The following is a 26,696-nucleotide window of genomic DNA, read 5'->3' as shown; positions in this document are numbered from 1 at the left end:
GGCTACTAAAATAGTAAATTCCTACTACAACTAAATAATGTTTAATTATTAATGACAATGGACTGGTACATTATAAATTATACCAATGCATGGAAAAGTCAACAACCACATAGTTTAAAAAAAACATTTATTTGGTATGTTTTGGGGGGAAAAAATACCATGGTTGGCGAAAAACACATTCAGAAGTTAAAAAGGCAACTGTTTATAAGGCATGGAAAAAGTAAGGGATTTCAGACACATTTAAATGGTACAATGAGTTCTTTATCTGGTCTCAAGAACGCCATCTTTCACCCTCCATCTCCAGGTGGGACTGAAGTCAGGTGCAGAGACACAGCAGAGCTCAAGTCCAGACTCCAGCACTTCCTCAGTGTGACCGATCTGTTGGCCTGTGTGTGTCTCCAAGGTAAAAACTCTCTCTGATATCTAAACAAGCAAACATACTGACATTAGTTCTGCTCTCCATGTTTACACAATATTTAAAGGTGATCTATGTAACTTTACTGGTTGAGTGTCCACCACTTAGACCAAATGTATTGATTCACAAGGGAAATTATTTGGATACAGCAGCTCACATATTACAATATAACAACAAAGAGCAAAAATTTAAATTATTGTTAGAAAAAAGCTTCTTAATTATGAATAATATTACTATAGAAGTAAATATCCATGGAAATAAGCAAGGGGCCACTTTGAGTATGAGTGCATAATTCTAATTTGAGAAATTAATAAACAACTGTAGCAATGTGAGATAGATACAGTGGGTATAATAATGCAGCACAAGGGGAAGCACTAACTCCATCCACCAAGCAGATGGTAGATACACCACCAGAAAAGTTACATAGTGCACCATTAATTAAAAACACTCATAAGACCAGACCTGATCACTGATGCCTGTGGCGATGTGTCCCACTGTCACCCGCCGGGCTTCTCTGATCCGGATACTTCTGTGACTGAAGTCTCTGATGCACACATCCACTCCTGAGCACGCAGAGGCGAAACAAGTCAGTACAGGCTTTAAGTCTTAAAATATCACAAAACAAAGCTATATTAATCTTGCCTTCAAAACAAGAGGGAGGTGGAAACTGTGACGGGCCAAGAAAGTCCATGCTGAACACCTGTCCGTCTGGTTGGCTGTTACAGGAGAAAACACCGGAGCTGAAGTCATCTCCTGGACTGAGGGACCAGCGTCCGGAGTCCTGTTGGGTGACAAATGTAAGAAAAACAATGTAATTCAATGCAACAATTGTACAGTTGTAAAAATGTGAAAATTAGCCAACTGCTGGGTTTTAGATTACATCACCCCCCAATATACATCTGCATTATTACAATACATATTTGGTGGGGGGCAGCTAAATGTATATTGTAATAATGCAGATTTTTGTTGTAATTTAGTAAGTTCTAGGGTCCACTCACTAATAAAAATCAGGTACAGCTCTTGCTCCACCCCACCTCCATCTGAGACTATGACATCATCCCATTTTAGAATCTGAAACTACTAACCGGGATCAACTACACTCTAAGCTCTGGTTTCTGCTTCCTCCTACTATCTCGATCAACAGTGTGAGATATATAGTTCACCTGTAGTATGTTCACTGCTTCACAAGTTGTTCCCCTGTCCCACTTACCACCCCCCCTCAACTACCTGCCCTCACTCCACCCCCTTTGGGTGTTCCAATTCTGTTCCAATTCTGAACATAACCTATGTCAAGGGCAATGCCATATCTACAAAACCATCAAGATACTACAGATTCAGACTATTTTAAAATGCTTTGATGGCATTGGAAACTGAAAGACACTTCTATATTACCTAGCTTTATAATAATTTCGAATGTTATAATAATAGTAATTTAAAAAACCCTATTACCTTTTTCTCCCACTGGTCTCTATTGGAGTAGTCGCTGCTGATACAAGACAACAGCTGCTCCTGCATCTCTGCTGAATGGAGCTGTGACAGGCTGCTCAAGTAGAAGTCTGTGCAATAAGTGGAAAGAAAATTCATTATAACCCAAATATAGGAATAATAACATTGCATATTAACAGCGTTCTTACCTCTTTCTAGTTTACGTAACTCCAGCTCAGGCACAGTTGTGATCTTGTTTCTTTCTTTGTGAATGTTTTCAATTAGGGAGACTTGAACACACGGGGCCAAGTCCAGGTCTAACTGATCAGACTTTAGGTTGTCATCACCTATTCCTCTCTTGGGCTTATCCAGACTCCATACTTTGGCAGATTCTGGAAGTTCCTCTGTTTCTTCAACACTGTTGCTAAAATGATTGTCCGGTGGTTTGTTGACATTGTACAGAGGTTCAATGTATGGTCCCTTAACGGAGCTGGTGAGTCCTCCCACTGCAATTAAAAAGCAACTTATTAAAATACCAAAAATTGTCAAATTTCTTTTTCCAAAATCTGAACTTCAAACCACATGCTTTTACTGACAGAGGTTTGGCTGTAGATATCTCAATTAAACAGCCCCCAGCATGACATTGACATAAAAATGGCTGAATCTCAATACAAATTAGATTAACGCACACAAGTATACAAGTTATAGTAGTAGTAGACATACTGTACATGACATACTGCAAACTAGAGAGGCACCAACCTAGAAAAATGTACTGAATCGGATATCGGCTCCAGGATACTGGTTAATAGCTGGGTCAGACAGCTAAAAAACAGCTTTATATAAATACAAATTCAGACATTAAGAGACTTTCTGGGCCAATTACAAGGATTACATCAATTCATATGCCAAACCAGGATATCGACTGAAACGATATTTGGCAAATTTTCCGTACTGATTTAACTTGGCACGGTGCAGTGACAAAAGTGAAAGTATGGGAATGTTTCTGGGGTTTTGCTTTGTTAGTTGTCATACACAGTAATGTCATTTGGTTGATTAAACTCTTAAAAAAAACATTCAGATCTTGCATTAACCCTCTGGTGCATAGTGGTCACTGCAGTGGACAGCTACTAAAACATAACTTTCTCTTTACTGCATTGGTTTATATGGTGGAAGTGCATATCCGCCTCTAGAGTGCTCTCTGCTGCCATACTCCATTGAGGTCAATTCAGTGGTCAGTTGGTGTAACTGTATGTAAATTTCCTCTGAATCCAAGATGGCCGACAAACAGCCACCCCTGCAGACCACTGCTGGTATATCCTGTCAATCATTCTATGCTGGAAGAGCCCCACTGATTAAAAAAATATGATGATGTGCAGTAATATATAGGCAAGGATATTATCAGTTTGGAATAAATAAAATTTTGGTCCAATATGTAGAAAATTATGATTAACCCTGTGCCCAGTGAAGTGGACATCATGCATCACCGAGTATATTTTTTAACACTAATCATGTAACTGTTTCACTGTTTCTTCTGACTGTTTTGGGTATAAGTCAGTGTATAATTGTTATATTTATACGATTTTCATTTAAAATATAATTTTTTGTGCAGATTAGCTTGAGTAGTTACTATACTATAATAATTATTTTATCATATTTTGTAGACGCAGCAAAGAATAAGGCAGCTTACATAATATTTCAGGAAATTCCAACCAGATCCAGTGATGATGAGTGTAGTGATGATGAATATAGTGAGCACAGTGATGATGAGTAGAACAGAGAAGAACAGAGACATAGGAGTTGAAGCTGATGGAGATACAGTCAGGATGCAGAAAGTGAGAATGATGAGGAGCAGGATGCAGAGGAAGGTGAGCATGATCAGGGAGCTGTGGAAGATGGGGACATAGTACCTGACCACACTCAAGCCCGCAAAAATATCTGGAAAGTCCAAGACATTGATTTTGATGAAGACTTGACTTTTCTAAGAGAATGCAAATTGAATGTGGAGAGAAGAGATCCCATAGATTTCTTCAGACATCTGTTTCCAGCAGATCTCATTGATGATATAGTGCACAACACCAACTTGTATGCTCTCCAGAAAGGGAAAGAAAATTTGGCAGTGATAGGAGAAAAGATGCAGATTTTTCTAGGAATCAACCTGATCATGGGGTACATTCGGTATCTTAGGGCAAGAATGTGCTGGTCTTGTGAGGATGGCCTTCATCTTGGAATAATTGCAAATACTATGTCTGTAATCAGATATGAACAAATGCAAAATATGCGATGCAAAAAATAAATAAAATAAAAATGCAAACAGATGCCATGATGCTGCATGCAGACGGAAGACCTAATACATCTGCATGCAATGCTGTGTGCCACTGTGCCCTGGATGCTCTGTAAACTTTCATACAGCTTAGGTGTGATGAACATAGAAATGTTCCAAGTTGCAGAGACTAAAATGTCAGTTCATGTTTTCTTCCAACATGCCAATATAAGGATTTGTTAATATGTTAATTTGTCCTTATAAAAGTGTGGAGACTCACAATAATGTTTCTCCTGTTGGAGATGATTTGATACATTCAGGTGTAAGATTGGTTTTCTTATTCAGGCCTAAACATTGCGCCTAAATTGTTGAAATGTTTTTCAAAGTTCAGTTCACAATGTTTTATGTTGAGTGCTCAGGCGCACATAGTCCACTGGATTGGACATGTCTGTAACTTCATGAAAAAATAATATTTTTTGAAAAAAAAAAGAGGAATTTTTTTTCATTTCCTGAGAAGAAGAAAAACACCTCAGAAAAAAATCTTGACCAAGGCTTTCATAATTCATGCATCAGACGGTTAATTACCTTCTTGTAAAGCTCTCGCAGTTTTTATTTTGAGTTCAGACGCTGATGCTCTTTTCACTGGGTCCTTGTGTAGACCGGCTTTGAACACCTCAGCAGTGAAAGGGCTGCAGTCTGACGGGATTTCTCTCAAAGGTGGTGGCTTATTTGCAATCTGGAATAGATTCAGAAATTACCATTTAAATTATGTACTATGTATTGTTTGCTTTATGCCCCTGTTTTTGTCCTTCTCTGAATGGGGATCGTAATTATAGATTCTACTCAAAATCACATCATTATAATGGTCTACTACATCGCAATTTACTGGTTTGCTGAAAATGGTCACTATTTTATACAGCGCTTTTCCACCTTGAAGGCATTCACTGTGGGCAAGATGGGCTTAATGTCTTGTCCAAGGACACGACAGCGTTCACCTGCGTGAGCTTGAATCACACTGACAACCTGTGTGTCAGTGGATCTGACTGCTTGACCAATGATGTTTATGTAGAGAGCGGGAATTGAACTGCCAATTTTCGGATCAGTGGACCTTCAGATGTAGTCCATTATTATAATTTTTTATTGACAGTGAACAAGATTTTTAAAATGTAGCTGTTTGATGATTTGAAACCTTTTCTAATTTGCTAAATATGTTCACGTTCAACAGCACTAATGCTTACTCTGATTCTGACTGCAGACTAGTTGTTGTTTTCCTGTAAGGTTTGTGGTTTATGATATGGGTCTGTCTCAGTCATGACTTTATGCTTAGCTCTTTTGTCTTATCCTTGTTCAGTATTTCCCACTCCTACCCCTTTTATTGGGACAAACACATCAAATTAACAACACATTTGCGTGACACCAAACCAAATGCTTATGTTGCTTTTAACAGAGCACACTTTGGAATGTTTATTTTATTAAAGTAATAGTGCATTTTTATAACGACTGTCTAATAGCTTACCTTGAGGTACAGTAGGCAGTTGTAGTACCGAGTCCAAGGCTGGCACCCATTTAACATATGAAGAAACATACAGCAGCTGCTCCACACATCTGCTTTAGCTCCACGGGGTTCACATTTCACCATTTCAGGGGCCATGTGCGTTTCTGTACCTTTCATTTCTAAAATACATGAAAATATGAATACAAATAATATGGGAAATACATAGAAAACATGAATAATATTATGAAAGAAAATTAACCTCTGGATCTGCTGAGGCTGTGTCCTTGTTTATCAAGCCTTTCTGCATGTCCAAAGTCGCAAAGAAAAGTGTCTCGACCATCAGCTGACAGCAACACATTGTCAGCTGTGAACAGACAAAAAAAAAAAAAAAAAAGTAATTATTTGTGCAGTTGTCTAGGAAACATAATTAAATACACAAAAACTCAAAAACAAAGCTAATGATAAAATAATGTAAAATGGATGGGCTCACTGAAACAGCAGATTAAAACCAGATTTGCAGTATGCCATAACTACCCGCACTGAACACCAGGTGGCGTCTAACCTCCTATTTACCTGCACTATGCTCAAGTTTTTTTTCTTCGCCTTTCCCTATAATTTCTTCAAACCAACTTGTTTTGATCTAGCAGTTATCCTCCCCCAGCTCTTTTACTAACTACTTCCGGCCCCCTCCCTCTGGTCTCTTCTCTCTGTCCTTCAGTCTTGTTGTGCACATGAGCTGTAATGTGTCGCAGTGAGTCACGTTGTGGGAAATTCCCAGCTCTCCTTTTCAGCACAAATCTGGTTCCACAAAGCAGGTGCTGCGAATCAAATCGAGACCGTATCTGTCAAAGCTGTCTCCGGCTCAACGTTAACAGGTAGTTTAACATGTAAAAGTAATCTGTTGTTCTGTTATCACAAATACTTCCTTTATAAACATAAACATTCAATGACTAATTAATGTATCCAGCCATCTCTAGATGGTTTACAAAGAATAGTATGTTATTCACAGTGATCAAACTTTTCTGTTTTAAAACACTGTTAATGTAAATAGCCTTAATATTATTACCTTAAGCTTGGATGAACAGCGAAACGTCTTCACTCCTACAACGTTTTGTCCAGTTGACAGATTTTATTTTTCTTTCGCTACGGATCAGACCTTGACGACTGAGGGGTTACACAGATAACTCTAATATTGTAACATGATTCTTTAAATTATATTTTTAGGACAAAGTCATTATTACAGAATTATAATGACGTATGATATTGTAATGATCTTACATTGTGTTTAGTTCGGAGTTTAAACCTTTTGTTCTTGTAGCTGTTTTTGTGTTTTCAATGTAACTACTTTTGTATGTGACTTGGTTGCTATGCCGACAAGTTGATGTGAAAGTTCAATTCTTTAGTTTCTGGTCTGTTTTGGAGACTGGCTCGACTGAGTTGGGACTGCTGTTGTTTTGCTCTTGTTTTGGTGTTGCTTACAGCCTACGGTAGCCCTCGTGTTCAGAAAATAAACAACCAGAAGAAATTCAGTGTGTTTCTTCACACCAGAACGCTACAATATTATGGTGATATTATTCCACATTTGTTTTGTAGAATTATAGTAAAAAAGGGGGATGGAAACAAAAGTAAATAGTCTTTAAAACACACCTTTTATGTCCAGATGGGCAACTCTTTTCTTCACTAAATACTCTAGACCTGTGAAGACTTGACACTGGTAGTGGAGACTTAAATCCTCGGGAAGTCGTCCCCTCTCTGATATCAGCTGCCCCAAAGAGCCTGAAGAAGCAATTATTATGATGTTACACAAATCAAGCATTTAGACAACACACCTAGGGGAAAATAGGAATGGTAAGATATATTTACACACAAACTGATTGGAATGTGTTTTGTTATGTAATTGTCATGGGCCTGCATTATCTGTCCTCCTGTGCTCTCTCCCCCTCCCCTACCTGTCTGCTTGGAGCTGGGCGGAGTTCCTGACTCCTCCCGCGCACACCTGGAGCGCATCAGCGCAATTACCTCCACCTGCTGCTGAGTATTTGAGGGTTTGGCAGAAGACACTCGGAGCCAGACTGTCCACGTGTCAACGTGAATGCTCCAGCTTAGTTTTTGCATGTTTGTTACCTGTCTGCCTGTTATTCATTGGATTTTTGCCACCTTCCAGATTCCTGCTCTCGCTCGTTCCTGCTCCTGCCTCTGCGCTCCAGCTCCGGTATCGTCCACCCTTCTGCCTTGCCTCCTGTCCCGTCTTGGTCTCCGGCTTGCTTCACGTCTCCGGCCCTGGCTCCCGCTCTCTGGATTACTCCTGCTTGGCTTGCCCTGGTCTCGTCCTGATCCTGTCCTTGTTCCGGTCCTGGTTTTCCCGTTCCTGCTCTGCACTACGCCCATCTGGTCTGCCTCCCGCTCCCTGCTCCCCGTGTGTGTTAAACGAACTATTGAAAACTGTTTTAGCACAAACTGTAAATAAACACTGTCAACTTGCCCCGAGTCTGCACTCCTTGGTCCGCACCCACACTAGCCCTTACGACAGAAATATAAACTTGTTTTGACAGTGTAGGTGCTTACCAGCTTTATGATCCATGAAAAGGACGACATTGGGCCCTTCTCTGACCACTCCAAACAGCTCCACCACACGAGAGGATTTGAGGGCACTCCACGCACCCACCTCCTCACTGTTGAACCGCTTCAGAGCAATCTACAAGTATAATACAATATATTAAGATTTACCAATAGCTGTAGAATAATTATTGTAAGTGGAGAAGGAAAGACTTTTTTACCTTTTTGGCAGCGAATGTGAAACCTGTGTTCACATCTTTTGCAGTATGAACCTCCCCGTAGGAGCCTTCTTTGATGAAGTCTGTGAAGATGTACTCCCTCCCCTCTCTGTATTCAGAGTCTAGAGGCTGTATTTCCTACAAGATCAGAGGTAAAAACATTTGTAATATTTATTTTTGAAAAGTAACATTGGCACACATGTTTGAGAGGCTGCCTACCTCTTTGTAAAATATCAATCCCTCATTTGTGTCTGAGTAAAATGTGGACAGCTCTTCTTCTTGTTCTCTTACGTCCTGCTCTAAATCTTTGAAGAAGGGTCCAGCGAAACATGGGTCTCCTTGGCTAACACTGCCCCTGAGGCCGGCTAAAGCTAATGAGCAGTCTCCAATGCTGCTGGAGGAGTCCGAGTCGCGCTCCTGTCCGTAAGACCCCAGGAATCCACAGCCGGGGCCAGGTGTGGTCCAGGGAACAGCCGAGCTTATGTTGTACACAGGTTTACTGTAAAAAGACTGTGGGCTCTGCACCTCCGAGCACTCAACACTGCTACAACAAGAGCTGCTGAGACCACTTCTGCAGCCAGAGAAAGACTCTTCCTACAAGCAGAAAAGTATATAAGTCAGCACTGTAGGCCATAGTGTAAAGTATGTGTAAACCAGCGCTTCTTAAACTGTGGTATGTGTACAAGAACAGCAGAGGAGCTCGTGTACCACCATTATTTCAATTTTTTTCCTATTTCTGGTTAGACTTGGATAGAATTACGCAAGGCATGCAGTAGTTCTATTGTAGACCAGGTTTAGACCTGTCCTGTTTAAAAGTTGGTTCTGGTGGTATTCGGAGAGCTGAATATTTTCTTGGGATGTACTTTTATGTGAAAAGGTCTAAACTATTCCATGAAGTGATTTGAAAGATCAAGTCCTGGACAATTTAAGTTACATGTGTTATTTTGTACCTGCATCCATAGCAGAGAGCTCCCACTCTCTTGTTCAGGGACTCCAGACGGCACCCGCTGTCGATGTCGCTCTGCTCTCTTCTTCTCTGTTTTCTTCTTGCCTTTGCGCTTCTGCTTCTTGCGGGCTTTCTTTCTGCTGTTGTTTTGAGGTGAGGAGCTGCTCAGATCTTGGATGGATGCAGGAGCTGGGGAGGCTACATTGTTGGGCTCAGAAGAATGGCTAAATTGAACACAGAAAATATACATTACTTAGTGTAGAAGCATTTACATATCATTAGCCTCATAGAATAATTCCCCAAGCAATTTTTCAAGGTTTTTGAGAATACAAAAAACTGCCTATGTCAATAAGATGACTAGGGCTTTCTGATTGGCCAAGGACAGAATCTCAAGAGTAGAATGAGACAGAAAACCCACTTAGGTTATACTATGAGGCCAGCGATATGTAGAGACATGATAAAACTGCCACTTACCTGATGGAGAAGCAGTTTGGGGATGGAACGTAGCATTTGGAATACGATGGGCTGAATACTTGAGAGTCCTGGGTTTCACCTGTAGAAACAAAAATATGGTTTGATTCTATAATATGGTTAATTCAAAGTCAGATTAGGGCTGCAAGTTTAATCGCAATGGAATAAAAATCACAATTTGAATGGACACAATTTGCAAATCCTATTATTATTACATAAATTGCTGATAAAAATTAACTCTTACATTCAGCCTGAGCAATGAAGCTGGAGGTCTTTAGCGGCCCCTCTCCGATCTGCTCTGCAGTCCCATACTTCCACAGTTTATGCAGTTTTCTCAGTAAAGGGTTGTTCAGTTTGTTGTTTCCATCTTCATCCTCGTCCTCAGTGTCCTGCTCTGAAGCTGTGCAGACTGGGAACGGCCCCTTCAGCTCCACCTGGGACGTCCCAGAGAAGGGGGACGTGGAGTTGAAAATCCTCTGCCTCACCGCCATTTCATCTATTGGACCTGAAAGACAAGAAATACACGAGATCAATTCCTCAATCTGTAGAACTTGCATTATGAATAACATAACACAGTTTAGACTGAGTTCAGGTTTAGTAGGGAACTGATAGACTATTATTGTTTATATATTGTATTTTCAGTAATTATTTTGTAAATTTAGTTTAATGTGTTATAAGTAAGGTTGTTTTGGAGATATGAAAAATTAGAATAGTGAAAACTAAAAAGATGTATGCATAATCCCTCAGTCGTCCAGGTATGATCCATAATGAAAGAAAAATTTTATCTGTCAACTGGACAAAAAGTTGTAGGAGTGAAAACGTTTCACTGCTCATCCAAGCTGCTTCTTCAGTTCTAAGGAATTATGGACACATTTTTATATATTTCTAATATATTGTGAAAATATATATATAAATGTGAATATTCATCAGAAACACAGAACTAATTTTTGTCAGTATCCTCCAGAAGTGAAGAAGCGGCTTAGATGAGAAGTGAAATGTCTTCACTTCTACCACTTTTTGTCCAGTTGACAGATTTTATTTTTCTTTTACTGTTTAAAAGAGCAGATAAAAAAAACAACAACATAATGACAATATAACAAACTAGCGCAGATATCTTTCAAATAAGACTATAAAGCTATATTTCTGCTCTTTATAATGTAATTAGGGATGGGGCAATAAACAATATTGTTTATCGTGATAAAAAGCGTTTGTGAGACTTATTATACAATCATGAGAATCTGCCACAAAGCTAATCGTCATATCTCCAGAATGTGCAGAAAAAAACTTTTTCACTGTTAACAAAATAACACTTGCATAAAAGTTGTTTAAATATGCAGCTTATTCATAATATTATCATTATTCATATCCATAACATTTTTAAATTGTTAGATAATAATCATTCATGGAACTTTTTAATCCTTTTAATAATCGTGTAAATCACTTCTCTCTTCTAGATTATTGTTGTTTTTACTTATAACAAAGTATAACATTATAACAGCTTGGAACTTATTCATAACATTAAAATTATTGTTATTCATATCTATAACATTTTTAAACAGCAGTTTTAATAATTAGAGTGATTTAATTGTTGATCGCAATTATTTTCGCCATGATAACGACATGTAAATGACACCAAATTTCACCATAACATAATATAATTTTTCATTTCCTTAAACTTCTTCTTTTCTTGAACCACAACTAAGATAATTACTGACACATTTTTACATGTTTCTGATGTATTATGAAAATATCATCTGAACATTCATCAGTAATACAGAAGTCATTTTTGTCACTGTCGCCCACACTTAGTTATGAGTAATTGTAGTTGTAAGTAGTTCTTCTCTTTTTTGGTCACTATTTATCTGTCTTTGCATAGTCTGATGTTTGTTTATTTGTTTGTTGGGGTTATTGTTTAAAAAATGCACAGCTACTACAGTGTCTGCTACACCTACTATGTAACCCATGCCTAAATATAATATCATTTTCCATATAATTTCCTTGAACTTTTTCTTTTCTTGAACCACAACGAAGATAATTACAGACATATTTTTACATATTACTGACGTATTGTAAAAATATCATTTGAATATTCATCAGTAATACAGAAGTTGTTTTTGTTAATATTGCCCACTCTCAGATATGAGTAGTTTTATTTATTTATCTTTATTTATACAGGGGAACCCAATGAGAGCATTTGGGCTCTTTTATCATCTGTGTCCTGTTTAAAATACAATAAAAGCAGAAAAAAACAAGTCCATATAAAACATTAAAAACAGCTGCAGGTGTGTGTATAAAAGTTGGTTTAAAAACAGAACAGATCCAGTTTTGCTTTTCCTTGGAGTGTATTCCATTTTTGTGAAGTAAACCAGCTAAAACCGTCTTTCCCGTCTCAGTTTAGGTGCAGTTAGTCCTTAGCCTTATGCAGTCATGTGATCTGGTATTAAATGTTCCAGTATCAATGATTAACGAGCAGGTGAGGTATTCAGGTAGTTTTTGAAGTCGTCCCTTATAAATACATTTCATACAGTTCTGTTCTCTTCTAACAGACAGTGACGGCCAACCCACTTTTTCATAGAGAAACAGTGATGAGTTTCAAGTTGTAAGTAGTTCCTCTACATTGTACAACAGTGAAAAATATGCAGCAGTGCAGTTTCAGTGTTGCATCGCGTGTCATCATCCCTGACAGAAACGCTTGATAAGGAAATAGAGCAGCACAAACACTGAACTTTGTTTCCTGATTCTGACTCAAAAGAAGTTACTGCATTCACTCACTTTTTAATATCATCGTTTTGTATTATACAGCTCACAAGTACGCCTGTCATGATAACACACTGACGCACGATATATATAATGGGACATATATCGTTTATCGTGATTAAAAGGGTAGAAAATAATCATTTGTGGGATATTTTTAATAATCGTGAGAATTAACAGAGAGAATCATCAAACGGAGGAAATCATTGACAGAGAGAATCGTTGACAGAGAGAGAATCGTCCACAGAGAGAATCGTTGACAGAATCGTCAAATGGAGAGAATCATCCACAGAGAGAATCGTCAAATGGAGAGAATCGTCCACAGAGAGAATCGTCAAATGGAGAGAATCGTCCACAGAGAGAATCGTCAAATGGAGAGAATCGGCAACAGAGAGAATCGGTAACAGAGAGAATTGTCGATAGAGAGAATCGTCGATAGAGAGAATTGCCGACAGAGAGAATCATCGATAGAGAGAATCGTCGATAGAGAGAATCACCGACAGAGAGAATGGTGAACAGAGAGAATTGGCAATGGAGAGAATCACCAATGCAGAGAATCGCAAACAAAAAGAATCGTCAACAGAGAGAATCGCTGTTATATCACCAGAATGTGCAGAAAAACTTCTTCTCTAGTAGATCATTGTTGTTTTTACTGATAACAAAGTACAGTGTTATAACAGCTGTTTATTAAACATGGAACTTATTCATAATATTAAAATTATAATTATTCATATCCATAACATCTGTAAACTGGCAGCAAGTTTAGTAATTACGTTATTTTGACCATGATAATCATGACACCAAATGTTAATATCGTCTCATGCCCAACTGCTACAGAGAAATACTGCGATAAACGATAATATTTAAACTACTTTATGAGATTAACAATAATGCAAGATAATCCCAGTGAACCTATGTTTTATTTATTTATTCTGCCCTCTACAGTTTAAATCTTACATTATTACATAAAAATGGCAAAAATCTCCCCACTACTGCAAATAAACTGTACACACGATGAATATAGAGCCCCAAAATATATTGTTCCAGGTTTTATATATTGAATTCTGACAGGCCTACTAAAAAGTATAATTTTAGCTATTGCATTTAAAAAAAATAATAATAATACGTCACAGTAAGTAAATTTAGATGGCAAGTCAAAGTCAGTCAAAGCTAATAAGATAATAATATATAATCATGTAATAACCCGATAATTAGATCAAATTTTTGGCATAAGGTTACACACAAAAGAAATGTGGTGATGCGTCAGTTAGTCAATGTATTTTAGTGTACTGTTGTACAATTAATTTAAAATAATAGTTGGCAGCCATTTCTGAAGTACATGGACACATATAAAACACTTATAAATTGGGCATGAGCATATTTTTTTATGTTTTGATTTGTTTGTATTGTGATTTTAATGTCTTTCTTATTCTGTAAAGCACTTTGAATTACTTTGTGTATAAATTGTGCTATACAAATACAGATTCACAGATTAGATAACTCACGTGATGTAAGTTTTATGTAATGTTTCTGCAGCTAGAACAGTCTCGCTAAAGATGCGAGACAGGCCTCTTCTTTGACAATGTTTAAATCCAGGCTCAAAACAGTTCTGTTTAGCTGTGAATATGACTGAAAGGTTTTTATTTAGCACTTTTCTCTTTTAATGTTCCTGCTATGATGATTGTTTATGTTTTCATTTGTTTGTATTGTGATTTTAACGTCTTTCTTATTCTGTAAAGAACTTTGAATTACTTTGTGTTCGAATAGTGCTATACAAATAAACTTGCCTTGCTTGCCTTTATGACATTTCTATAATCTGATAACTCCAGAAATCAGATAATGATCAGATTTTTGGTGTACACATAAAGGCAGCCACTGCAACTACAACTGTTCAGCTACACTTCCAAATGAATCAACAACACGCACTTTTATCTTTCTAATTCTTCCATTTGGTAACAGTTAACTTATTCATGTGCTTGTTGTTAAGCCCAACTTCATGTGAAACTCCGCGTTGTGCTGCAGACAGGAAACTGAACCATGGCGTTGTTATGACAGTTGCAAAAGCGGCGGTTACACACACTCAACAACCTCTTTTTTTCTGACAGGTAATAAAATACAGAAGTTAGGCGTCCCCCAAAACATTTGAGTGCGGCTCTAACATTTACAGTCAGTTGCATCAGTTTGACATATGACCACCACTTCCTCCCGGCTTTCCTGATGCCCTTACACATGTTCTTGATATGTGTTCATCTGCAAGTTAAAGTTCAACAAGCTCACAGCAAGATTATTGCGCCTGCAAATCAGAAATCACATGACAGCAAGGAATAGCTCAGTATTTTTTTTTTTGTATATTTGCACTATAAGGTTCAGAGATAACGCAGCTGTACTGTTCTTAGCATAGGAAGAGCAAAGTAATAGAAGTGAATAGCATTGCATAACCAGGCCTGTCATGATAACATATTTGTAAGTGTGATATATTGCTGAAGTAAATATAGACGATAAACGATAATATTGAAAGTAATTGAACACTTCAGTGCTTAGTTTGCATCTGTAATGAGTCACAGAAGTTATTAATTCAACTTTCTATGGCTTAAATCTTATCATATTGTCAAAAAAATAACCAAACATTTCTCAGTAGTGCAAAGTAAATATACATGACAAATATTGACCCCCAAAAAATATTGTTCCAGCTTTCATACATAAAACACTAAGTCGATATTGGAATTATAGTATTCGTGACAGGCCTATGGATAACAAAGTATTAATGCATCTCTGTGTAGTATTAATGCAGCTCACTATGCTTCCTGCCAGTTTAGTCTTCACATAATAGGATTATTTATATTACCATGAAATAAGGAAGAATAAATGCCATGTTTAGCATAATTTCACTTTAATCTAGTCCTAGCCACTCCCCTCCGTTCTCTGTTATTCTGTCATTCCTATCAGACAGCAGTAACATAGACAGCATCTAGTGGTGATCTGTAGACCTGTCACTATAATTATTATATATACTATCGTTCAATATGTGATAGCTAGAACAATATAATTTGAGGGTAAACATTTATCATGAGCATATTTTTGATGCAATAGTGGGGAGGTTTCTGGTATTTTTTATCTAATGCTGTAAGATTTGAGCTGTAGAGGGATAAAAAAGTAACTTGCAGGACTAATTTCTGCTATTTCTTTACTGTAGCTCATGCTTTTTAATGATACTGTATCTATTAGAAATATCCTGTTTTATTGCTATTGTGTCAGTGGCATAGTCAGTTTCAATATTATCGTTTATCATGATATTCTTATGTAGCAATATAACGTGCTTTAAAATTTGTTATCATGACAGGTCTAGTGATAGAGCTGGGTGGGCCAGTCTTATTACCAATAGTAGCATAAAGTTTCCGTACTATTACTGTCCTATAAAACACCAGACCTTATCAGCACCTTTGCATATATGCAGATATTTTGACACCACACCCCGACTGAAATAAAATATGAAAAAGAGGCATACAATTATAACATTTTGGTTCTTTAGCTTACCACATAGGCTACGCATGTTGCCTTTTCACGTCCATCCAGTTCTTTTAGCCTTGTCTATTACTTTTTGAAAGTCTACATTTGTAAAACGAAGGTGTAGTGGCTGCTCTTTCCCTCGACCTGCTTCTCTGCTGTATAACTTCCTGGCTCAGTGGTTAGTTACTGCTGTGTGTGTGTGTAAGTGTGTGTGTGTGCGTGTATGTGTGTGTGTGCATGTTTGGTACGGGCATTGAGCCAATCTGGGAGGAGCTGTTTGACAATGACTTATGGGAAATGCATCTCCACTTCCCCCTCATCCTCCCTCCCTCTCTTGAACAAGGCCGGATAGCTTTTAGTTTTCCATCAAAATATATTCAAATAAGCACTTGTTTTGTTACATTAGCTGATAGGTAGATTGATATTAAAGGTCAAAGGTCAAAAGTCTGTTGTGTGTGTATATAGTTAAGTCTGATTTGTAGTGTAATAGTCTATTATTATCAGTATAGGTGTTGTTATTATTGTCCAACAGATTGTATTGAATAAGTAATAGTAGTTTTAAACAAGGTATGCAAAAGCTTGATTATACAATTTATATCAGGAAAATGAAAAGCCACAGCCACGGTTAATTTTACAGCTCTGTTACTTTTTCATTTTGCTACGTTTTCTTTCTTTTCCTTTTATCTTTATTTATACAGGGTCATCAAAGTATCCAGTTTTGCTTTTCCTCAGAATGTACTCCATTTTTGTGAAGCAAAACAGCTAAAAGCCCTCTTTTACATCTCAGTTTTGGTGCAGCTGGTCCTTAGCCTTATGCAGTCATGTGATCTGGTATTAAATGTTCTGGTATCAGTGATTAACATGCAGGTGGGGTATACTGGCAGTTTTTGAAGTACTCCCTTGTAGATACATTTCACTTAAAGCACAAACTAACCATTTACAGTAATTGTTTATGCATATTTCTCAAGGATTGCAAAACTATAATATATTATGTTTAGAGAGACGATTAAAAAAAAAACATTGGTACGCTTGAACCTGATGCAAAACGTATGTGCTGACATTAGGGTTAGGTTAGGATTAACTTAACCTTATGCGCAACCTTTACCAGTGATGTTATACAGGGTTTATGACCTTTCAGGGCTGATAGTTTAAAGTCTGTGTTTGACAATATGTCAGAGCACACCAACTGCAGTAAACAAATCACCCATTTCCAGGCATGATTTGAACGCATTTACATAGACTTGATGTACTGTGATATACATGTGAATATCTGATGTAACGATGTAAAAAAAGCTTTTGCTAATTTTAAGTAACATGGTTTCAACTTTTAATTAAATGTAAAAATATGAGTTAATATTGATTTTAATATTATATTTTTCATTGTGGTATTATCACAAATTGTCCCCAAGTAAATTTGAGACTTGTAACACTACACCATTTTAGATCGCACATAATGTAACTTAACGAAATATTAACATTTTATAGTTACAGAAGTCTGTTTCCTGATTTCTTATTTAGCAGTGATGTTGTTCAAATTGCTTGGTTCACTGAACAGTAAAGTAAATGGGAAGATTACTATTAGATGTGTAGTTACTTGCTGTTAGAAGTGCAATGAGACACAATTTCCACAAGATGAAACGAGACACGAGATTGGGTCCACAAGAATGAGACAAGATTTTGGCATTTTTATAATGCATAAATCGTGCGGTTCAGTTCACAGTTTTGGTCTCACAATTTTTATTTACTTGTTTTAATATTTATGCTGTCATTGGAGCACTGCTTTTTGGAACTACAGCTTCTCAAGAAATCTACCTCACCAGCAGTTAACCCCTTTTTGTCCAATTAAAATGTAAACACATGGGGGGAAAAAATCTCTAATTTTTCTCATGTGTGCACAATCTTGAGGTCATTTTGTCTTGTGGCTCGAGATCTTGTCCCATCCCTACTCGCTGTCACACGTAAACACACAAACTCAAAGCTGCACATTCAGATGGGGCTATATTGAGCCGACTCCGGCCGTACACCCACACAGATTAATGAAATTCCAATGTCTTTAGTAAGGGCTGTGCGAGTGGACTCAACCTGCAGACAGCTACAACATAGACTTTTTCATAAACAGGAACATGCAGAAGAACATTACAATGTAATAATCTAAAGTATAGAATCTTTTTTTCCACTAGACATGAGCATATTGACCTCCTGTGTTAAATCATTAGCATAACATAATCTGCCTCTTTCCTTTTTAAAAAAAAAATGTATTTATTTATTTTTTTTATGTGGCTTTTGGACTGCTACAAAAACTATAACTGGATTTACTTAAATATGTTGGACTGTAAGTGCATACTGCTCTATACATAATTTAAAATTATAAAAAACAACTGAAAAATGTGGCTTGATTAACCTTCAGTGGGAAACAGTGGATTAAATGTAGTTCTCTTGAGAGCGAAGAAGATCGCTGTGTCTGTTTGTAATACCGAGAAAGGTATTTCTTTGTGCAAAGTAGAAAGGACATTGGGACTGACAGAGCAGCGAGGGTCTTATTTAAAGATGGACTGATGCCAGGTGTAAAGTGAATGCAGACACAGACTTTGACTTGTGGCCAACAAGGTCCACTACTTTCATGCAGCGTGAACCATTGGCAAGTTATTAACAATTAATAAAGCTTTAAAGACATCATCATTAAATATTATTAAATATAATTAAACATAAGGCAGCAAAACGACACTGAACATTGTAAAGATCTTTTTCTTCTTCCCACAATTATCCACTGGCCTGTTCTACCCGCCCTTCCTTATAATTTTAGAGCCTGGTAATGATTGCCAATGTTGTGTCATGTAATAACAGAATTACAGCAACTTCTATAATTACAGTACCTTGCCCTATAATGCAAAATACATATAATATAGTTAGGCATGAATGTAATGAGACACCAAACTTTAATGTGCATACTTGTGCTTATCTCACTTTAGACAGTATGCACACCAGACAGATCTATAATATGGATTAGATTTAGATACAATAATCAACTTTCACACCTAAAACTATTTGTGTAAAGAGATAAGGAGAAGTGTGATAAAGTGTGTTTACAATAGCTTTGGGAGCGCTTACACTCTACAGTCTACTTCCTCTTATAGCTACATGCAGCGCCATTTCTTCACCAACTAAAAATCTCGTCGTCTTTACCAATCTTTGACAACACACGAAAAAACATGCCAAAAAGCAGACATATATAACATCACTCAAAACACACGGACCCGTAAACATCTTTAGTTGAAATGCAGACTAATATAAGGGTTAGATTGAAGTTTCTCACCATGTACCGAGCTCCCAATTAGAAGACGTCTGCTGGAGGCGCATCTGTCAAAGTTGCAATTGCGCCACGGCTGCATCCGCCACAGTCAAGTTACACAGGAAGTTGGACGTTATTTCGCATAAATTACAAACTAAAACCTAACTATCTTATACGTTAAATAAAAATAATTAAAGATACATATAGATAAACCATTCCTCATAATGAAACTAAGTAGATATGGAGAAGACCAGCGCAACATCCACTTTTTCAGATCACGCATTACGCTGATCTACCGCTCTACCACAAGATGGCGCCATAAATCCATAATAAACCCAAGTTTTAACCCCATAAAAATAGTTCATGGGGAATGTAAGGTACTGTATACTAAACGATACTGGCAACTAAGGGGGACAGCAAGTAATAAAGACTGAGGTGTTGCAATGCTTATGCATAAATTGTGTAAACATGAAGCTTGCATTGGGTAAAATCCTCACAAATGGGGGCAAAAGGTGTTTGTAACTAGGATTCATAAGTACAGGGGAAACTAATTAGAATCAGAAATAAGTTTATGGCTATTGATAGTGTCCACAAAATAGAAATTTGATTGGGTAATGCGGTGCATAAAGCAATGCATAATAATAATAATAATAGTGAAGAATAAAATAAAGGTTGGTAAAGGTAAAAGTGGGGATTTGTCAGTAATTAGGCTGATTGTTAATTGGTTTATTTATATAATCTTGCATTTAGCTGATGTTTTATAAAGATATTGGTCCGTTTGTGACTGTGATTGATCGTGTGTCCAGCAGTCTCCAGGGGGAAGGTGGATCTGTGGCAGGCAGCTGAGTGCTGAGCTCAGAGCGCTGCTGTCAGAGGGACAGACGGAGCGAGCAGAGAGAAGCTGCTGCCTTCAGAAAATGGCCGACAGATTTTCTAGATTCAACGAAGAACGTGATTTCCAGGTAATACATGCACTCAAACCTGCGTGTGGTCATTTTTGTAGTCCTATGTTGTTGTCGTGCAATGTATAATCGTTGAGGTTTGGTGTATTTGGCTCCGCATCGCCCATTTCTGTGTGCGAGCTGCGTGCTAATGCTGCAAGCTAACACGGCTAATGCTAATGAAGAAGACTAGCTCACTGCGGAGCTCAATTTACTTCCCTATGATGCTCTGTTCTGCTGTACAAGACTGCTGGCGTGTGCAAAAAACGGTGAAGTACACAAGCGCGTGAAGAACTTGATTGTAAATGATTGCAATAAAGCCATGTCATAGTGGAGACAAGTAATAGTGACCTTGGTTATTTATCGACTTGAGCTAATGTTAGATGCTAGCTCTACACAGTTGGTAGCGATTTGGAACAACAACAATGAATTCTTCTGTAATATCACTGTGTAGCTAATCGAGTAAAAGTTTGGATCATGTACAAGACGTAAAAAATACAGCTAACTAGTTTATATTTATCTTTTGTTCTAGCTGTGTTGCTATTTGCCACAGTAGCCATGAATTCCTTTGCCTGTATTATGTTTTATGCATATTTAGCAAACCCAAGTATCTGCCAGTGTTTCCCTGACAACTAATGCGGTTGATTTTTTTTATTGTTATAATTCTATATGTTCGTAGAGCTTGCAATTTTGAAGGAGTTTAAAAATGAAACTATAGAAATGTACTTTTTCTTCCGCATCAACACCACAGCAAGAACAGTCTTGTTAAATGCATTTGTTTTACATGTTATGTTTTTCTTAACCACACCCAGTATATGTAAACTTAGAAAGTAAGCATTCCCTATACTTCACTATTTGTTTTTGTGTGTTTTTGTAGTATACCTGTAACACAGATGCATGCATCAAATTTTCTACAATTATTTCAAACACAAATTGTGACCAGGCAAAGTTTACCCCAGGTGAATTATTTTAGAGTTGCCCGACTGGTTCATAATTCCTTGAAATGTTTTGGTGTTGACATTATATTCATTGCTGCTTGATTACATGTTCTATTGCGTGTTGTGTATGACATATTTAATAACTCTAATAATTCTGGCTATTAGTTTTATATGTTTTTGGTGTAACTCAAATGTATTCATGAACATTATTGCATGATATTACCAAATATTACATTTTCAGATTTCAGAATGGTGGTCATTTTAATGGTGCAGATTTCTGTCGTTGCTTTAACTGTGCTTAATTTTGAATAGCAAGCATCAAAGCCAAAAATAGGGCACTTGGTTAATCTTACAAATTGGCCCATAGTCAAAAGCAAGTCTCATAAGAAGATAGTCTGACTAGTGATGAGTATTAATATTCCTAAAGTCTGTATGCAGACTACACCCTCAGACTGTTGACCTAACACCTACAGAGCAGAGCAAACAGTCCAGTGGCCATGTCCTCTGTGACTTTGCCAACACTGAACATTTGGGCCCCATAAGGCTTTGTGCTCTAAAATGTCAGCTGCCTCAAGTCTGCTTCATATCAGTTCATACCATCATATCAGCACTGCACTTCTGTTGTGAGCTTCATATTTACACATTGTTTTTTGAAAAGATATAATTTCTGTTAAAGTAAAAAAAATTTACACCAAGATGAGTAATATTATTTGTGTATTAAATCTATTGCAGTAGTGATATTACAGTGTTTTGATGATGGCACAGTGGGGTTGTAGTTGTAGACCTTGAAAACTCTTAATTGAAAAATAAGGGTAAATAGTTGAAGCAAACAGGAAACTAAACTAAATGAAACTACAGAAAGGCTAGGTGTTACTCTTGCTCTATACATTCTGAAATAAGGGGCCAGAAATCAGGCCTACACAAGGTCTAGAACAGGTCTAAACTAGATAATAAGTCATATGAGGTCTGAGCTCATTTAACTACTTTCACTTGATGTCTTTCCTGATGCCATGTAAGGCTGTTGTAGACATCAGGATGAGGAGGGGGTCATAAATAAATCCTCTGCTCTCCCACAACGGCCGCCATTCCCATAAATTCCCATAATCCTCTGACTCATTCTGATGCCGAGTCCCATTCCAACTGAATTAATGACTTCCAGTGTGGCATCAAATCACCTCATTACGGCGGGTTGATTTGAGCACTTGCTTATCTCAGCAAAACCCGCCTCCCCAGAGAATCACCATGACTGACATGTTCTCATCACTGCCGACTGGGAAATCTATAGACCACAGGAGCTGCTTCAAACGATGCTCTAGTTTTTCTCATGCTATGTTAAAGGTCAACTACACTAGAATCTATCTGGATTTAAAGTTTTGGGGTTTTTTTTTTCAATTTTTGAGTAAGATTTTTCGTGATAACCATAGACTAAATATATAAATGGACACAGCTAACCTACTGGCCGCTGCGTTCCAAATGGGTAGTGAGCTTGGGAACGCTTCTGGCTCCAATTCACTTTATATTGAAAAACTATTGCTGATCTCTCCGCAACTGCTGCTGTCACTTTGGTCTTAAAATGTTCGTATTAACCCACTCAACATGATCATGCTATTTTTTTATTTCACTTTTGTGTCCATAAATTTGCTCCCCCAAGCATTGGCAACAGGTTTGATTGATCGCTTTGCTAACCCCCCCCCCCTGCAAAACTAGTGGTGTGGGCAGGAAGGAGCATTGCCTTCAAGACCCTTGCTCCAGATTGGCTGTTTGGTTGCTATACTCGCGGTCGGAATTCCAAATACAGAACTCCGCTCCAAACTCGCTCTATAACTGCTAGCCTATGGTTGAAGCCACACACCCTCAGACGACTTCTTTATACAGTATATGGTGGTAACTCATCAATTAATGGAAGATGCTTAATTAGTTGTCAGTCAATCTGGACATACCCCTATAAACAGTAATAGACAGTATCTTTACAAAAGGCTGACAAAAAACAGGGAAAACATGATTGTTACAGTCTGGAAAATAGGTTTTACAATTGTGATTAAATTTATATGTTTAAGAAGTACAGAGATTTCCATTTGCTTGCGATAAAAAGTGCAGCCCTGGTTACAATGCTGGATAAATGAGAGTTGCGTCATAAAGGGCAACCCTGTTAATCCAGTATTCAATTCACTGCACAGAAGAAGTGTGTTAAGTCTGAAAAGGAAAGGAAAAGGAAAAAGTATCAGCTATCAGTTGATTTCAGGCAGTTCTACATTGACTTAAATACCTAGACTGTTTGGTGATGTTGTTGTTATGTTTTTGTTGTGTTTTGTGAAGGTCAGTATAAACAGCTTCTTAAACACGACCTTGGTGTCTCCTCTGCTGACGACGAGAGGAAGCCATCTGTCTGGAGCTCCACGCACTCCATAAACACTCTCCTTTTGGTCCCAATAGCAGCCCATTATTCACCACCGATCCTATACACAGGGCACAATGCACACGTAATGCTTGGGATCATGAGTGTGGAGCTATGCATGTAATCTAAGGAACAAATATCTGGCAGAGCGCTACTCACTCATGCTGCTGTCACCACTGTAGGCATGGGATGATATTGAAATTCCGTGTCACGATTATTATGGCCAGAATAATTGCGATTAACGATTATATCACGATAATTATTGAAGTGGCTGGCAGTTTTAAAGGGCCCATATTAAGCAATCTGTTATAATGTTATTTCCTCTTCAAAAAATACCTGGAGTTGTGTTTTGTTTCATTCACACATGTTTAACACACCATCCCTGCATTTTTGGCTGAATTCTTCTCTCAAACACAGAACACACTGTTGTGATATCATGGTGTAATACAGAGTGCTCCCCTGTGTTTTTAAACTCCATGCACCTTTACTAAAATCATTTGGATGATTTCAGCTCTGGAATTGTCATTCTCTACTGAACTAAAGGTAAAAGCTGTTGACTTGAAAACTAGAGCTTCATGACCTCACAAAGTGGATCAGATCCTTTTGAGCTTTGGAGATGGACTTAAATATGTGTCAGTGAAACAAAACACAGCTCCAGGTATGTTTTTGATTATAGTCTATTTTGGGTAGTCAATTTTGCGTAATATAGGACCTTTTTAAAATGTTTGAAATCAATAATTAAAATTTTAATATTTTGAAAAAGGTCCATGTTTAAACAGCCGTTATAGAATTGTGAGTGAAAACAACATGATTGTTCTACACATGCTGATCATATAACGGCAATTATCTCTGTTGGCGATTATCACGATTATATAAAATGTCTCACAAACTTTTTTTTTTTTTTTTTCCATGATAAACGATATTGTTTATTCCCATTCCTACCCACTGGAATAAATTTAATAACAAGGAAATGGATTGAACACCTTCATATTGGTTTATATAAACTCATTGCTTGTGGTGGAAAATTAAATTATGTTCTTGTTGTGTTGGAATAATCTAGACTTGTAAAGCCCCTCGTATTTATTTTTAATATTTTGTCAATTTCCATTCTATTATCCCAAGTCTTTTTTTTTTTATTCTTGTTTTATTTAAACCTATTCTCTTGGATGGGGAGCAGCAACAGCTTCTCACTCTAAGCTGTCAGTGTTTTGACAGCAGTAAATAAAACATAATGGAGAGTTGTACCAAGGTTTAAAAATGTAACAGTGTGCTTAGTAACACAGCCCTCACTGTCACTGGCTTTTTCAGTGTGCAAAAGCTCAAAGTTGCATTTCAAGAAAGAAAATGTTATTCTGTAAAAATTGTATTCTAAAACTAGAAGAAAAAAGGTAACACATTTTATCATAATGGTTCAGATTTATATTGCACCTTTCAAATTCTGTTGAATGTTTTTGTCCTTTTCACAGTCCAATTGTTGTTGTTTTTTTGTTTTTGTTTTTTTTGGGGGGGGGGTTCAGGCAACTTTGGTCAGTGCTGTTGTACATTGATCAAAGTGATCGATCGTAGTTGGAGTTATTATTTGATTTTATTAAAAACAATTACATTTGGCTTTCTATCTTAATTTAAGTACATAAACATGACAGACTTTTAATTTGTGCTATTAACTAAAACCCTTGTGATTTATTCCTCCTAAGTCTGAACTCTACTCCAAACCACAAGTTTGGACAGGATTGATTATAGACCTCTAAAATAAAATAAAAAAAAACAAAAAAAAAACCTTATTTGATTTGAATCCATGTCAGATCTCAATTTGATTAAAATTCAATTAATTGTACAGCCCTAATTCTTGGCATTTTTTATTATTACTAACTTATTTTCAAGGGCACAGGTGAGTTTTGTAAAAAATTCTAAACGAAAAAAATGGTATCTCCTCCAGCAATACATTCATCGTGTGTTGGTTAACTATTATTGGAAAAATAAAAAATAAAAACATTAAAACATGATAAAATAATAATACAAATAAAAAGAAGTAGTAATAATAATAATAATAATAATAATAATTATTATTATTATTATTATTATTATTATTATTATCATCTGATCAGCACTTGTATACATTGAAAATACATTCAACATATTTGTTTAATAATGAATAACTGAGTGTGTTGTGTGTGCAGGGGGGAAATCACTTTGACCAGTATGAAGAGGGCCAGTTGGAGTTGGAGCAGGCGTCCTTGGACAAGCCCATAGAATCGGTAAGACCACCCCCGTCTTCTCTGCACCATGGGACCAGTTGTGGATGATTGGATGATTGGTCCAGGGAAAATATTAAGAGCCACCACACCTTCTTACCTCACTCATTTGTCCAAGTACTGTAGATGCATTCAGTGCTACCATCTAACCCTTAGATATACTCCCATTAATACTTAAGTCCCCCTCTTCCCGTGTCCTTTGGTTACTACATTCTCTTTGTGAATAGTTAAACCGTGAATACTAGACTTTTCTGTTTTATCTATGGATTTTACATAGACTTCAGATTGATGTTTTTCATTATTAGCCATTGTTAGTCCTCCAAGCTACAAAATGACTTTGAATACAGAGGATACAGCACTGCATAGTTTGCCCTACAACCCTATGTAACAATTTGGCTATACCGCAAAGTGGCTATAACCCATAGACTGTACATATAAATGGACGTAGCTAACCTACTAGCCGCCGCATTCCAAGTAGGAAGTGGTCATGGGCTCACTTCCAGCTATATCCACTCTGGCCCCAATTCACTTAGTAGTGAAAACTCTCGCCCCTCTCTGTAACTGCTGCTGTCAGACTCGTTATTTTGGTTTTAAAATGTTTGCATTAACCCCCTCTACATGATCCTGGTATTTTTATTTTGTTACTGTGTCCGTAAATCAAGGTATGATCATTAATAACAGACGAATCAGGCACCTTCTTTCCTCATGGTCACTCACTAGTATTAGCTACAGGTTTGATTGACAGTGTTTCTAAGCGCTGGGGAAAAGGGCCTTACCTTCATCAGCCTCACTCTGGATTAGCTCTTTGGTTGCTATGATACTTGCCGTTGGAAC

The 26,696-nt window shown here is 37.3% G+C and overlaps 3 protein-coding genes across 7 annotated transcripts in view; 2 read left to right on the top strand and 1 right to left on the bottom strand.

Moving 5' to 3' along the window:
• Positions 1-26,696, top strand: part of LOC117374337 (apoptosis regulator BAX-like) — a 240,471-nt gene that overhangs the window by 2,890 nt on the left and 210,885 nt on the right. The window lies entirely within an intron of this gene.
• map3k14a (mitogen-activated protein kinase kinase kinase 14a) lies at positions 117-19,435 on the bottom strand. Of its 2 annotated transcripts, none has more exons than XM_033970420.2 (16): positions 19,361-19,435; positions 10,031-10,291; positions 9,790-9,868; positions 9,320-9,539; positions 8,589-8,963; positions 8,373-8,507; positions 8,161-8,290; positions 7,243-7,371; positions 5,855-5,959; positions 5,617-5,774; positions 4,686-4,836; positions 2,050-2,346; positions 1,865-1,971; positions 1,058-1,196; positions 878-978; positions 117-423 (listed from the first exon to the last, which is right to left on the bottom strand). In XM_033970420.2, exons 2-16 carry the CDS (start codon positions 10,275-10,277, stop codon positions 262-264), a joined length of 2,535 nt encoding a protein of 844 aa, XP_033826311.1. In that variant the 5' UTR covers positions 10,278-10,291; positions 19,361-19,435; the 3' UTR covers positions 117-261. The 2 variants fall into 2 exon arrangements, with proteins under 2 accessions (XP_033826311.1, XP_033826310.1); XM_033970419.2 differs by lacking the exon at positions 19,361-19,435 and adding an exon at positions 16,075-16,219.
• The window catches only part of gpatch8 (G patch domain containing 8), a 28,853-nt gene continuing 22,306 nt past the window's right edge, over positions 20,150-26,696 (top strand). Inside the window, exons 1-2 of one of the 4 annotated variants that reach the window (XM_033970851.2) lie at positions 20,150-20,298; positions 25,788-25,865. In XM_033970851.2, the coding sequence (XP_033826742.1) occupies positions 20,254-20,298; positions 25,788-25,865 (123 nt within the window). In that variant the 5' untranslated portion in view covers positions 20,150-20,253. Of the gene's footprint in view, positions 20,299-25,787; positions 25,866-26,696 lie in introns of those variants that run through there. The other 3 variants (XM_033970852.2, XM_055223896.1, XM_033970854.2) reach the window with 3 other exon arrangements.

Source organism: Periophthalmus magnuspinnatus, chromosome 8, assembly GCF_009829125.3.
Source record: "Periophthalmus magnuspinnatus isolate fPerMag1 chromosome 8, fPerMag1.2.pri, whole genome shotgun sequence".
NCBI lineage: Eukaryota > Metazoa > Chordata > Actinopteri > Gobiiformes > Gobiidae > Periophthalmus > Periophthalmus magnuspinnatus.
This window is presented reverse-complemented; position numbering and strand designations above follow the sequence as displayed.